The sequence below is a fragment of the Mobula birostris genome, chromosome 4 (assembly GCF_030028105.1).
Source record: "Mobula birostris isolate sMobBir1 chromosome 4, sMobBir1.hap1, whole genome shotgun sequence".
Classification (NCBI taxonomy): domain Eukaryota; kingdom Metazoa; phylum Chordata; class Chondrichthyes; order Myliobatiformes; family Myliobatidae; genus Mobula; species Mobula birostris.
The window spans coordinates 96705831-96721241 of record NC_092373.1 but is presented as its reverse complement, the minus strand read 5'-3'; the positions used below and the strand labels follow the sequence as shown (position 1 = coordinate 96721241).

The window sequence follows — 15411 nt, the reverse complement described above, 5'->3', positions numbered from 1 at the left end:
AATTGAAGGCTTTGTTGCAAAGTTTGCAGATGATATGAAGATAGGTGGAAGGGCAGGTATTTTTGATAGGGGCAGTGGAGAGGTTACAGAAGGACTTAGATAGGAGAATGGACAAAGAAGTGGCAAGAAGGGTATGGTCATTCACTTTGGTAGAAGAAATAAAAGGGTAGACTATCTTCTAAATGGAGAGAAGCTTGTCATATGAAGAATGTTTGATGGCTTTGGGCCTGTACTCACTGAAATTCAGAAGAATGAGGGTGATCTCATTGAAAGAGTGCATGTGGAAAGGATGTTTCCTATGGAGGGAGGGTCTCAGACTAGAGGACACAGCCTTAGAGTATAGGGGCGTTATTTTAGAATGGAGATGAGGAAGAATTTCTTTAGCCAGAGAGTGGTAATTCTGTGGAATTCTTTGCCACAGGTGGCTGCGGAGGCTAAAACTTCATGTACATTTCAGGCAGAGGTTGGTAGATTCTTGATTAGTTAAGGCATGAAGGGTTATGGAGAGAAGGCAAGAGATTGGGGCTGAGAGGGAAAATGGATCAGCCATGATGAAATGGCAGAGCAGATTTGATGGGCCGAATGGCCTAATTCTGCTCCCATATCTTATGGTATTATAAAGCTTCAGAATCTTATCCTTGCATATTCATACCACTTTGTATTCTTCACCTCTCAAAACCTTCCATCCCACCGACTCAAACTGCAAGGTAGCTGTTTGAGAAACTTGCACCAGGACTCATAAGTCCCTTTGCACTTGTGATTTTTGAATTTTCTCAGATTTAGAAAAGTAGCCCACACCTTTATTCTTTCTACCAATATGCATGACTATATACTTTCCTACATCATATTACATCTGCCTCTTCTTTGCTTATTTTTCCAATCTGTTTTAAGTCTTTCTGCAGACTTTCAGCTTTCCCAACACTACGTGCACCTCCACCTATCTTCGTACTGTCTGGAAACATGGCCAGGAAGCCATCAATTCTGTCATCCAAATCACTGACATATAATCTGAAAAGAGCAGCCCCTGCAGAATACCTGCAGGCTCTTCCCCATGCACTGGTCATACCATCGTCCTCTCTGTATATTTATGTGCCTAAGAGTCTTTTAAATGCCCCCTACTAACAGTCTCAGCCACCACCCCGGCAGTGCATTTGAGGCCCCACCATTCTCTGTGTAAAAAGTACTTGCCTCCATAATCTCTCCAGCTATTTCCTTCAGAACCAAAGGGTGCATTCCATCAGGCCCAGGAGATTTATTCACCCTCAGACTATTAAGCTTTCTGAGCACCTTCTCAGTTGTAATTTTCACTGCACATACTTCACTTCCCTGACACTTGAAAGTCCAGTATACTGCAGATGTCTTCCACTGTGAACACTGATGCAAAATACGCATTCAGTTCCTCTGCCAACTCTGTGTCTCTCATTACAATATCTCCAGTGTCATTTTGTATTGGTCCTATATCTACCCTCAACTCTCTTTTACCCTTTATATACTTAAAAAAGCCTTTAGTAGATACCTTCTTTGATATTAGTTGCCAGCTTCCTTTCATAATTCATCTTTTCCTTTTTAATAACCTTCTTAGTTTCCTTCTGCAAGTTTTTAAAAGCTTCCCAATCCTCTAGCTCTGGCTTGTATGCCATCTCGTTTGCTTTTACTTCGGCTCTGACTTGACTTGTCAGCCACATGGTGTCCTTCTTTCATTCGAAAATTTCTTCTTATTTGGATTATATCTGTCTTGCGCTTCCCTCATTTTTCACAGAAACTCCAGCCATTGCTGCTCTGCTGTCATTCCTGCTAGTGTCTTTTTCCAGTCAACCTTGGCCATTTCCCCTCTCATGCCATTGTAATTTCCTTTATTCCACCAAAATACCGACACATTGGAATTTAGTTTCTCCCTCTCAAATTTCAAAGTGAACTTGATCATATTGTGATCACTGTTCCCTAAGGGTTCCTTAACCTTAAGCTCTCATATCACCTTTGGATCATTGCACAACACCCAATCCAGCACAGCCGATCCCCTAGTGGGCTCAACAATAAGCTGTTCTAAAAAGCCATCCCTTAGACAGATGGGATAGATTTTGTTAAATGTATTCAGGGAAGTTTCCTTAATTAATACATAGAAGTTGCAGTGAGAGAGTGCAACTGAGATACTTGATCTATCAGGACATGAGACGGGGCAGGTGACAGAAGTTTGTATAGAAGAACTCCTTGCATCTAGTGATCATAATGCTATTAGTTTCAAAGAAAACCTAGAAAAGGATAGGTTGAGATTCTACTTGGAGAAAGACCAATTTTAGTAGTATCAGAAATGATCTGGGAAGCATGGATTGGGGCAGGCTGTTTTCTGGCAAAGGTGTACTTTGTATCTCGGCCTTCAGAAATGAAATTATGAGAGTACAAAGCTTGTATGTGGCTGTCAGAATAAAAGATAAAGTTACCAGGTTTAGGGAACCTTGGTTTTCAAGAGATATTGAGGCCTTCGTTAACAAAAATGGAGGTGCAGAGCAGGTATAGGTAGGTGGGAACAAATGAGAGTGTAAGAAATGCAAGAGACACTTAAAGAAATCAAGAGAACTAAAAGAAGGTATGAAGTTGTTCTTGCAGAGATGGTGAAGGAGAATACTAAGAGATTCTACAGATATGTTAAGAGCAAAAGAATTGCAAGGGACAAAATTGGTCCTCTGGATGGTCGGAAAGGTAATCTGAGCCAAAAGATGTTAACTGAATTTTTTTTGCTTTTTTTTACTGGGGGGACAGATACAGGATCCTAAGCAACAGCGAAGTCATGAACCCTGTACAGATTACAGAGGAGGAAGTGTTTGCTGTCTTGAGGCAAATTAGGGTGAATAAATCCCCAGGGTCTGATAAGGCAGTCCCTCAGACCCTGTGGGAGGCAAGTGCAGAAGTTGCAGGGCCCCAAGCAGAGATATTTAAATCACTTTTAGCGAGATATTTAAGCAGAGATATTTAAATCACTTTTTGGTGAGGTACCAGAGGATTGGAGGATAGCTAATATTGTTTGGCTGTTTAAAAAAGGCTCTAAAAATAATCCAGTTATTGGAAGGTATTCTAAGGGACCAGATATACAGTATGTGTCTTTGGTTAGACATGGACTGATTACGGATAGTCAGCATGGCTTTGTGTGTGATTAATGCTGACAAGCGCGTAGTATTGCACTTCAGTAGGACTGAACAGAGTAGGTCTTACACAGTGAATGATGGGGCACTGAACAAGTGGAACAAGTGGATCTCGGAATACAGGTCCATAATTCATTGAAGGTGGCAGCACAGGTAGAGAGGATTGAAAAGAAATCTTTTGGCACTTTGGCCTTCATAAATGAAAGTGTTGAATACAGGAGAAGTGATGTTATGTTGAAATTGTATAAGATGTTGGTGGGGCCTAATCTGGAGTATTGTGTAGTTTTTAATCTTTTTATTTATTTGGATACAGTGCAAAACAGGCCCTTCCGGTCCCTCAAGCCGCACTGCCAATTTAATCCTAGCCTAATCACAGGACAATTTACAACTGCTACCAACTGCTATGTCTTTGGACTATGGGAGGAAACTGGGGCACCTGGAGGAAACAGCGCAGTCACAGGGAGATTGTACAAACTCTTTAAAGACAGTGGCGAGAATTGAACTTGGGTCACTGGTACTGTAAAGTGTTGTGCTAAGCACTACACTATCGTGCTGCCCCAGCCTACATATAGGAAGGATGTAAATAAGGTTGAAAGAGTACTGAAACATTTTCAAGGATGTTGCCGGGACTGGAGGACCTGAGATATGGAAGGATTAAATGGATTGAGAGCTTGTCCCCTCAAAATTAACCAATAAGTTCCAAGACTTTGGCCTTAATAATTCCTTGTGCAATTGTATCATGAATTTCCTGACTTTTAGACCCCAGTCAGTTTGGATTGGCAACAACATCACTTTCACGATCTCAATCAGCACAGGTAAATCACAAGCCTGTGTGCTTTGCCCCCTTCTTTACTCACTTTACACTTATGATTGCATGGCTAAGCACAGCTCCAATGCCATATTCAAGTTTGTTGATGACACCACTATCATAGGTCAGATCAAAGGTGGTCATGAACCAGTATATGGGAGGGAGACGGAAAACCTGGCTGAGTGGTGTCATAACAACAGCCTCTCACTCAATGTCAGCAAGACCAAAGAACTGGTTATAGACTTCAGGAGAAAGAAACTGGAGGTCCAAGTCCAGCCCTCATTGGAAGATCAGATGTGAAGAGGGTTAGAAAATTTAAGTTTCAGGGTGTTATTATTTCATGGGACCTGTCCTGGGCTTAGCATATGAAGAAAGCATGGCAGCACCTCTACTTCCATAGGAGTTTGTGGACATTTGGCATGATATCTAAAACTCTGCCAAACTCCTATAGATCTGTAATGGAGAGTATGTTGACTGGCTACATCACAGCCTGGTATGGAAGCACCAATGCCTTTGAATGAAAATCCTACAAACATAGTGGATATAGCCCAGACCATCATGGGGAAAGCTCTCCCAACCATTGTGCATATTTGCATGAAATGCTGTTGCAGGAAGGCAGCATCCATTATCAGGGAGCCCTGGTTATTCAGGCCATTCTCTGTGCTCGCTGCTGCCATCAGGAGGAAGATACAAGAGCCTCAGGACTTGCACTACCAAGTTTAGTCCCTTAACCATCAGGCTCTTGAACAAAGGCAACAACTTCACTCAACTTCACTTGCTCCATCATTGAACTGTTCCCACAACCAATAGACTCACTTACAGGACTCCTCATCTCATGTTCTTGATATGTATAGCTTATTTCTTTATCGTTATTATTTCTTTTTACACCCAAGTTCATTGATTCTGTTATAGTTACTATTCTACAGATTTGTTGAGCATGCTTACAGAAAATGAATCTCAGGGTTGTATGTGGTGACATATATGTACTATAATAATAAAATTTGCTTTGGATAGTTACTATTCCACAGATTTTTTGAGTATGCCCACAAGAAAATGAATCTCAGGGATATATATGTACTTTAATAATGATGAAATTTACTTTTGAGGGAGGATTTGATAGAGGGGTACAGTCAATACAAGCAGGCTTTTTCCACTGAGTCTGGGTGGTAGTACAAATAGAGGTCATGGGTTAAGGGTGAAAAATGAAAAGTTAAAGAGGAACTTAGAGGGTCGTGAGAGTGTGGAACGAGCTGCCAGCACAAGTGGTACATGTGAGCTCGATTTCAATATTTAAGAGAGTTTGGATAGGTACAGGAGGGGTACGGCGGGCTGTGGTCCCAGTGCAGGTCATTGGGAGTAGGCAGTTTAAATGGTTTGGCACAGACTAGGTGGGCTGAGGGGCCTGTTTCTGTGCTTTGCTTTTCTATGACTGACTCCAAACCTAGGCTCTGATCTTTGAATACTCTGTGTAGTGAATATGTCACAGTTCTGTGCAATCTCAGTTTACTTCATGTTTTGTGTAATTTTATCTCTAGTTTACTGTCTAATCTATTTTTATTTGCTGTGCTCTGAAATGTGTTTGATTTGCACTTTTGAAGTTTGGTTCTAACTTTTGTCTTACAGTTTTTCCAAAAATGCTTCTGAAGATGCTGTTGAATCCGTTGTTCATCCTTGTTGTTCTGGCTGAATGTTGCTTTTCATCAGTGATTGCGGGCCTTTCCACATACTTCAATAAATTTCTGGTGTCCCAGTACTCCACCACAACTTCCAGTGCCAATTTGCTTATTGGTGAGTGACAGCTCAGCATATTGTTTCATAGCAAGTTGAAGGTAATGGCATTGGGGAGAGAACATGAACATGATTATGAGTTATGTGATATGCTGAAATCACATTGCATGGCAGAGTAAACTCAAAAGGATGAATTTTAAACTTTTTAAGGTTGGTTCATGCTGAACATGATTCCATCTGTTAGTCCCTTTTGGTCCATATCCCTCTAAACCTTTCCTATCCTTGTCCCTGTCCAAGTATCTTTCCATAGAACCATAGAACATTACAGCACAGAAACAGGCCTTTTGGTCCTTCTTGGCTGTGCTGAACCATTTTCCTGCCTAGTCCCACTGACCTGCACCTGGACCATATCCCTCCATATACCTCTCATTCATGTACCTGTCCAAGTTTTCCTTAAATGTTAAAAGTGAGCCTGTAATTCCTCGAAGACACGACATCACGCTAATCCCAGCCGGATCCTGTCTTGTCCGCAGGATTCACGACGACGGAAATAAAACGATTTAAAGGCACTGACCTTTACCTCTGGATACTAGATCCTGCACAGCCTTTTCTGTCACTTTTAGCATTTTTCTCATGCAGATCACTCTTTCTCCAACGAATTCAATAATGGTCAATTCTCTCCAAAACCGTCGAATGACTCCTTCAGGTTCCTGTTTTCACTCTCCAATATTACTGAAAAGATACATCAACAAACCTGGCAGAAATTGGTTAAACTGCCGGTCCAGCACTTTTGTACCTTACAATAGAACGTAAAACTCCGTTTTAAATCGAAACTGCATCATAAGGCAAATACGCAGCAGAGCCGAGTCTCTGCCTAACGTTCTAACTGGAAAACTAACTGCGTCACCCCAGGGGTCTCCTTTTATACCCGTGGTGAACCTGTCACCACGTGACCTCACATCGGCGGGAAAACTACATCATGTGACCTCCACAAGACCATTACATCATCCTCATAAGACAGTCACAAGATATCCATGAGGTATGTAACACACCACTGTCTGTGCCACCTGCTGCGCCGGCAGCTTGTTGTGTACTTAGAAAACAATAGGCGGCAGTTAACCACCCACTGTGCATAAGCACCTACCACCCTGCCCTGAAGACCACCAGGGCCCCACTTACATCGTCAGCCACAGTATTTACACACAGAGTACTCAGGTAAGTAACAACTGTTGCAAGGCTGAGACTGTTTGCTGCTCTGGTTCAAAATGCTTTCCAAGAAAAGGAAAGTTGATATCGAAGGTCGGATATTCAACGATAATTGGAAAGATCGTTTTTCCTTCTGTGAGGTCAACGGCAAACCTGTGTGTCTGATATGCTCGCAAAAAGTTGCTGTGTCAAAAGAGTACAATATTAAATGACACTATGAGATGTCACACGGAAAAAAAATATGACAAGTACGCAGGACGATTCAGAACGCAAAAGGTAAACGAACTTGAAGCAGCTCTGAGAAAACAGCAATCAGTGTTCACCAGAAGTCGAGAGAAGTCAAGGCCAGCTATATTATTGCCAACAAAATAGCTGCTGCGTTGAAGGGGGAATTCATCATAGCATGCATGCTGATGGCAGCTGAGCTGGTGTGCCCTGAGAAGAGACAGGCTTTTGGTAATATCAGCTTGTCAAGAAATACTGTGGCAGAGAGAATTGGGGACCTTGCAGGAGATTTGAACAGTCAACTAAAAGACAAAGTGAAGTCATTTAGTGCCTTCTCTATTGCAATTGATGAGAGCACCGACGTGACTGATGTAGCTCAATTGGGAATATTTATTCGTGGTGTTGATGCATCTTTGACAGTCACCAAGGAGTTTGTGGAGATGGTGCCCATGACAAACACCACAACGGCGAACGATGTTTCCTCCAGCCTTGTTGAAGCCTTGAACAGACTGGGGGTTGACTGGAGTCACGCTGTCAGCGTAGCAACAGATGGTGTGCCGTCCATGGTCGGGGAAAAGGCAGGTGTTGTTGGGAAACTCAGTGAGAAAGTTCAGACAGAGAATCCAGAGCAGGAATTCTGGAATTTTCATTGTATTATACACCAAGAGGCGTTATGTAGCAGGAGCCTGAAAATGGACAATGCCATGGATGTAGTAATCAAAACGGTTAATTTTATTAGAGCCAACGGACTCAACCATCGGCAATTTGACACTTTTTTATCCGAAAGTAATATTGGACACGGCCTACCCTACCACACTGAATTCCGCTGGTTGAGCAGAGGGGTTGTGCTCAAACGTTTTTTCCAATTACGTGAGGAAACTGGACTATTCATGGATAAGAAAGGGAAGCCAGTGGCAGAGTTGGATGACCCAGACTGGCTTCATGATCTTGCATTTTTGGTGGATATAATAGAGCACTTAAATGTGCTTAATGTTAACATGCAAGGCCGCAACAAACTTGTTACGGAATACTACGACAGCATTTGTGCTTTTCAAATTAAATTAGGCCTGTGGGAGATGCAACTATCCCGGAGCAACCCAGCTCATTTCTCCACTTTGCAGTCTGTGCATTTCGCTCATGGGAATAATGACAATATGGACAGGTACAAGGAAAAATATCACGGCTGAAAAGTGAGTTTCAGAATTGTTTCCAAGTCTTCACTCAGCTCGAGAAGGAATTCCCACTATTTTGCTCGCCGCTTGCTGTCAACGCAGCATCAGATGTGCCGGAGGAACTCCAAATGGAACTAACTGAAATTCAGTGTAACTCAGCTTTGAAATATAAATTTGAGACTGTGGGCTGGACTCATTCTATCACTACCTGGGACCAATGTACCCTAAGATGACAGACTTTGCCTCAAAGATCCTTTGCATGTTCGGGACAACACATCTCTGTGAGCAGGCGTTCTCCATAATGAACATTAACAAATCCAAACTGCGCTTGCAGCTGACACACAGATATCTAAATGACATTATGAAAATCACAATTGCCCAGAAATTGGTCCCTGATATTGACAGTCTGGTTAAAGCCAAGAGATGTCAGGTGTCTGGAAGCAGCAAGTGAAAAATGAGTGACACTGTTCAATTCCCTGCGACATGTAAGCAAATTGCATTATGAAATATTGAGTGTCATAATATCGTGATTCATTCATTTTCTGACTATTCTATTATTGTAAATGTGATCACTTCAATAAAAATTAGAGGCTAACTGTGTTCATTGTCTGAGTTTGATTGCTGGAAGCAGGCTAATAAAAATTAGGTGCAGTTGTGTAGCCTACATTTACAATTTGTTTCGTTAGGTCTACATTTGTGTCTGCTGATGTTCGATTTCAAATGGTTTATTAATGGAAAGGGTGTGGCTCCAAAACAATCTTAGCCAAAATAGCATCGTTTTTTCTCTCTCTCATCACAAATTTCTTGTAGCCTATGACTGTAAGTTAATACCAATCATAAAAATAATGCTTGCTAGACAATCTTCTTCATAAGAAACGAAATTCGTAAAGTGAAACACTTTGTAGTTATAGCAGAGACTGAGACACATGAAAGCAGGTTGAAAAAACGAAGGCAACAAAAGCTGTGGGAGCACAGGCGCGTGTGCACAACTGAGCCGGCCCGCATGAAGTCGCATTTTGCCCAATCCGGCCGTGACCTAAAATGAGTTTGACACCCCTGCCTTAGAGCAAAGGTGATCAGGATTTGATGAACATGAGATAAATTGGAAATGTGGAATTCCCATCCTGAGCATTCACTCTTCCACCACTGGTACAAATGGTGCAACTACTTCTACTTTAAACCTCTTGATCTACACCCCCAGCAAAGACAGGATTTCATTCTGTGACGAGAATACACATAGATTAAGATGTTAGCTGTCCTGTGCTGGCACCAGTGGGATCAGCAGTTGGTCTGCCACCTGTCTTCAGGAGAGAGAGAGATAAGAAAAACAATGGAGCAGCATTTGGAGATGATAATGAAGGAAGGAGAGCTGTCAAGATCGGCTCCCCCTTTGAACCCTGAACTGTTTGAAGTGATGGACAGGCGATACCCCAGCAGGGGGATAAAAAGGGACAGGGTCGCTAAGGCAAGACACACACGACACCCCGAGGTAACGAGACCCTGGAAGCGGTGCGTCTCTCACAAGTCGGTGGGAAGTTTCAGGATGGCTGATCGCGGGATCAAGCCATAGACGCTCAGGGTGGAAGGGCACGATGGGCGGGAACCTGGTGTGTGTCCACCCTTGCATGGGTGCCGGGTTCACCGCAGAGAAACGATCGTATCTGGAAATGGAGGGGTCACGGTCGGTGACCTCAGATGACATCACAAAGGGCTCGCCCGAAAACTGACTGCAAAGGTCTGTGTGGAAGCCGTTTTGAATATTCATTCGTTTTGCTCTCTCTCTCCTTCCCCCCACTGTCTGCGAACTGAACTGAACTAAATTGAACTGAACTTTGCGTCACTTTGAAACTGGTCATTTACCCCTAGACAACGATAGAGCTTGATTGATCCTGTTATCTTAATTCTGTGCACATGTGTGTTTATCATTGCTGAACTGTTGCACTTATTATCCTTTTGATTAGAGTACTGTGTTGCTTGTTTCTTTAATAAAACTTTCTTAGTTCTAGTAATCCAGACTCCAACTGAGTGATCCATTTCTGCTGGTTTGGCGACCCAGTTACGGGGTACGTAACAATTCTCATGAAGACAACAGGAACTGCACCTTCTTGTTCATGTCACATACCATCCTTAATTGGAAGTTTTTTGAGAACCTTTGTCATTGGGTTGAATCCTAGAATTCAAGGAGGAGGGACTCAGGGAAGGAGGGCAAGGGTTTTGAAGCAGAAAAGGGAGGTGTGTGTGTGTGTGTGTGTGTGCACATTATAAAGTCCTCATTATTCATGAATACTCTGGTATTCAGTTGCTTTGGACCTCCTTGCCATTAGACCATGACCGCAGTCAGTTGACTATATATGGCAACTGATGTACAATAGCCATTCCACCTCAAAAGAATTCACAAATAGTTACTTCCCAATCCTCAGATGTGGAGTGGAAGCAGTCTTCCTCAACATCAATGGAATGCCCCAGGAGGAAGACAGTGACTTGCATTGGAGTTTGGACTAATGAACAGTGCCCTACTTTATCTTCCAGTCAGTACTTAGATCATTTTTATGTGTTTTTCCTGTTGGTGTCTTCAGATCTAATAGTACTTACATTTAACCAGCTGTTTGGATAATGATTAATTGTAAAACTTTCATTGAATCACCTGTACAGTTCTGAAGCAGCCCTTTTGGCTCACCCATTCCGACTGTGATGCCTATATATGCTAAATTCATTTGCCAATATTAGGCACATATCAGTCTCCTCCTCTTCAATCCAATTACCTGTCCAAGTGCCCTTTTCAAAGACTTAATGGTGTCTATCTCTACTGTTTCAGCTTGGTTTAGATATTCACCATCCGGTATGTGGAAAAACCTACCCCTCAGTTCACCTCTAAATTTCTCCCTTCTTAATTGAAACTTCTGACCTCTAGTTCTAGACTCCTCTGCCTGGGAAAACAACTATCTACCTGATCTTTCTCATTAAAAGTTCATAAGCTTCCAGATTGTCTTCCCTCAGCCTTCTAGCTGCTGTTAGAATAAACCAAGCTTGTCCAATCTCTCCTCATAACTACAGTCCTCCAGTTCACACAGCTTCCTGCTGAATCTATTCTGCACTTGATTACTATCACATCCTTCTTGTAGTATGATTACCATCTGGCTAATCAATGTGTTGTACAGTTGTATCTTAAAGCCTGAGCTCTTATAGTTAAATGCCTTTGAAGATAGACATTTCAATACCTTTTTCACTACCCATTTTTAAGGAAGCTTAAGCCCCAAGGTCTTGCTCTGCATTAATGTGTCTAATGTGCCTGTTGTTTTCTTTATATGTTACCAGATTTTGATATCTCAAAGTGTATTACCTTGTACTGGATTAAATTCCATCTGCCACTGATCTTCCTAGCTTTCCATATGATTTGTGTGCAACTATGTTCTTACTCTTCTCTCCTATATATACTCTACCAATTTTCATGTCATCTGCAAGCTCACTAATCATTCTCCATTGTGTCATTTATATATGAGAAACAACAAAGGTCCCAGCATCAATCCCTGTTGTACATGACTTGTTACAGACTTACAGTCAGAAAAAGCACCCATCTACCATTACCCCCTGCCTCCTATCTCCCAACCAAGATTGGCTACAATTTGCTATCATGCTTCAGATCCCTTGTGGCTTAATCTTTGCACTAGCCTACCATGTGCAACCATGTGAAATCTATGTAAATCAACCTGTGATGGGCTATGGCCATATAGACTGATGGTTCTTTCTTCCATGCCCTTAGGGTCTATAACCCTGCCAGCTGTTGCGATTGGGATGCTGTTGGGTGGAGTCTATATGAAGCATTCTAAATTACCCTTGGTGAAGATCCCCTGGTCCTCTGGATGTGTCCTGATTATTAGCATTGTTTTGACTGTTCCTCTATTTTTCTTGGGATGTTCAACTCAGAAGATTGCTGGAATCAACTACATCAAGAATGCAAACAGGTAATTCTGTATTTGGAAATGGAACAGACAGGAGAGGAGCAGAACTTTGACACAGTTACAAGATGCTGATTTTATTTTGCACCAATATGCGGTTCAAGCTCAGATAAGTCCCTGTGCTTTATCCAATAATAATCTTATACACATCTGTCAACACTGTCCTTCCAAAAACTTAGAGCCAGAAAAGCCTGCCCCTCACTGGTTCAAAGCACACAGGACAGCAAGAAGAAGGAGGATTTAAACTAGTTTAGAAGAAGGATGGGAACCAGGCCAGCACATCATAAAGTGGATGGACTGAGAGTAAAGTAACAGGTTGTGACCAGAAAATCTGCAAGCTGAAGCAGGATCAAGGTAATAGACAACACGGGATGCATAGGTTAACATGGAAAAGTACGGCACAGGAACAGGTCTTTCAGCCCATGATATTGTGCTGAACTAATTAACATATAGTAAAACTGATCCCTTCTGACTATAAAATGTCTATCTCCTTTCATTTCCTGCATATACATGTACTTCGGAGCCTCTTAAATGCCTCAAGCATATTTGCCTTCACTACCAACACAATCCACACATTCTAGACACCCATCATTCTATGTAAAAAAGGAAATAAACTTGCCCCACTCATCTCCTTTCGATGAGTGTCCCCCCACCCCCTGCCCCTATCATAAATGCGTGCAATTGTACTATTGGACATTTTGACCCTGGAAAAAGATATCGGCTGTCCACTTTATCTATGGCTCTCATAATCTTATAAACTTAGATTAGGTTGACCCGCAGTCTCTGCCACCCCAAAGAAAGCAATCTAAGTTTGTCCAACCTCTCCTTATAGGACATGCCCGCAAATCCAGGCAGGATCCTGGTAAACATCTTCCACACTCTCTCCAAAGCCTCCACATCTTTCCTGTAATAGGGTAATAGGGTAACCAGAACTGAATGCAGTAATTCAGATACATTCCAACTAGAGCTTTATAAAGCTGCAACATAACATCTGATTCTTGTAGCTGTCTGATACCTATTCTGGTACCTGTCCCCCACTTTTCCTTCGCTTTATTCTGGTATCTGTCCCCCACTTTTCCTTCGCCCTATTCTGGTATCTGTCCCCCACTTTTCCTTCGCTACATCGACGACTGCATTGGCGCTGCTTCCTGCACGCATGCAGAACTCGTTGACTTCATTAACTTTGCCTCCAACTTTCACCCTGCCCTCAAGTTTACCTGGTCCATTTCCGACACCTCCCTCCCCTTTCTAGATCTTTCTGTCTCTGTCTCTGGAGACAGCTTATCCACTGATGTCGACTATAAGCCTACTGACTCTCACAGCTATCTGGACTATTCCTCTTCTCACCCTGTCTCTTGCAAGAACGCCATCCCCTTCTCGAAATTCCTCCGTCTCCGCCGCATCTGCTATCAGGATGAGGCTTTTCATTCTAGGACGAGGGAGATGTCTTCCTTTTTTAAAGAAAGGGGCTTCCCTTCCTCCACTATCAACTCTGCTCTTAAACGCATCTCCCCCATTTCACGTACATCTGCTCTCACTCTATCCTCCCGCCACCCCACTAGGAATAGGGTTCCCCTGGTCCTCACCTACCACCCCACCAGCCTCCGGGTCCAACATATTATTCTCCGTAACTTCCGCCACCTCCAACGGGATCCCACCACTAAGCACATCTTTCCCTTCCCCCCCCCTCTGCTTTCCGCAGGGATCGCTCTCTCCGCGACTCCCTTGTCCATTGGTCCCCCCGATCCCTCCCCACTGATCTCCCTCCTGGCATTTATCCGTGTAAGCAGAACAAGTGCTACACATGCCCTTACACTTCCTCCCTTACCACCATTCAGGACCCCAAACAGTCCTTCCAGGTGAGGCAACACTTCACCTGTGAGTCGACTGGGGTGATATACTGCGTCCGGTGCTCCCGATGTGGCCTTTTATATATTGGCGAGACCCGACGCAGACTGAGAGATCGTTTCGCTGAACACCTACGCTCTGTCCGCCAGAGAAAGCAGGATCTCCCAGTGGCCACACATTTTAATTCCACATCCCATTCCCATTCTGACATGTCTATCCACGGCCTCCTCTACTGTAAAGATGAAGCCACACTCAGGTTGGAGGAACAACACCTTATATTCCGTCTGGGTAGCCTCCAACCTGATGGCATGAACATCGACTTCTCTAACTTCCGCTAAGGCCCCACCTTCCCCTCGTACCCCATCTGTTACTTATTTTTATGCACACATTCTTTCTCTCACTCTCCTTTTTCTCCCTCTGTCCCTCTGAATATACCTCTTGCCCATCCTCTGGGTCTCCCCCCCCCACCTTGTCTTTCTTCCCAGACCTCCTGTCCCATGATCCTCTCGTATCCCCTTTTGCCTATCACCTGTCCAGCTCTTGGCTCTATCCCTCCCCCTCCTGTCTTCTCCTATCATTTTGGATCTCCCCCTCCCTCTCCAACTTTCAAATCCCTTACTCACTCTTCCTTCAGTTAGTCCTGACGAAGGGTCTCGGCCTGAAACGTCGACTACACCTCTTCCTAGAGATGCTGCCTGGCCTGCTGCGTTCACCAGCAACTTTGATGTGTGTTATCTGATTCTTGAATTCAGTGACTCAACCAATGAAGATAAGCATGTATTTTACTTTCTTTACCACCCTATCAAACTGTGTGACCACTTTCAGCAACCTATGAACTTGGCCACGAAGATCCCTCAGCTATTGACAGTATACTGTCACTTTCCATTTCATCTCCAAAGTGCAAAACTCCCATTTCACTTGATTAAACTTCATCTGCTATTTCTCCACGCATACTTGCAACTGATCTATATCCCTCTGTATCCTTTGGCAAACTTCTACACTTCACCAATCTCTGGGTCATCTACAAACTTAATAACACACCCATCCCTTGTGCGGTTTCATCCAAATCATTTAACTATATCACAACAGGAGAAGTTCAAGCATGGATCCTTGTGAAACCACGAGTCATAGAAATCCAGCAGGAATAAGTCCTGGAGACAGCTTATCTACTAATGTCTACTATAAGCCTACGGGCTCTCACAGCTACCTGGATTATTCCTCTTCCCACCCTGTCTCTTGCCAAGATGCCATCACCTTCTCGCAATTCCTCCGTCTCTGCCGCATCTGCTCTCAGGATGAGGCTTTTCATTCCAGGACGAAGGAGGTGCCCT

General features: G+C 43.2%; 1 protein-coding gene across 7 annotated transcripts in view; it reads left to right on the top strand.

Annotated features, from left to right (window-relative positions):
- The window catches only part of LOC140196509 (solute carrier organic anion transporter family member 2A1-like), a 407319-nt gene that overhangs the window by 284963 nt on the left and 106945 nt on the right, over positions 1–15411 (top strand). For all 7 annotated transcript variants that reach the window (XR_011885727.1, XR_011885728.1, XR_011885729.1 and 4 more), the window contains 2 exons: positions 5569–5733; positions 12037–12238. Coding sequence is in view for 3 of the 7 variants with exons in the window: in XM_072255831.1 (XP_072111932.1) it covers positions 5569–5733; positions 12037–12238 (367 nt within the window). In the remaining 4 variants the exon portion in view is untranslated. The remainder of the gene's footprint in view (positions 1–5568; positions 5734–12036; positions 12239–15411) is intronic.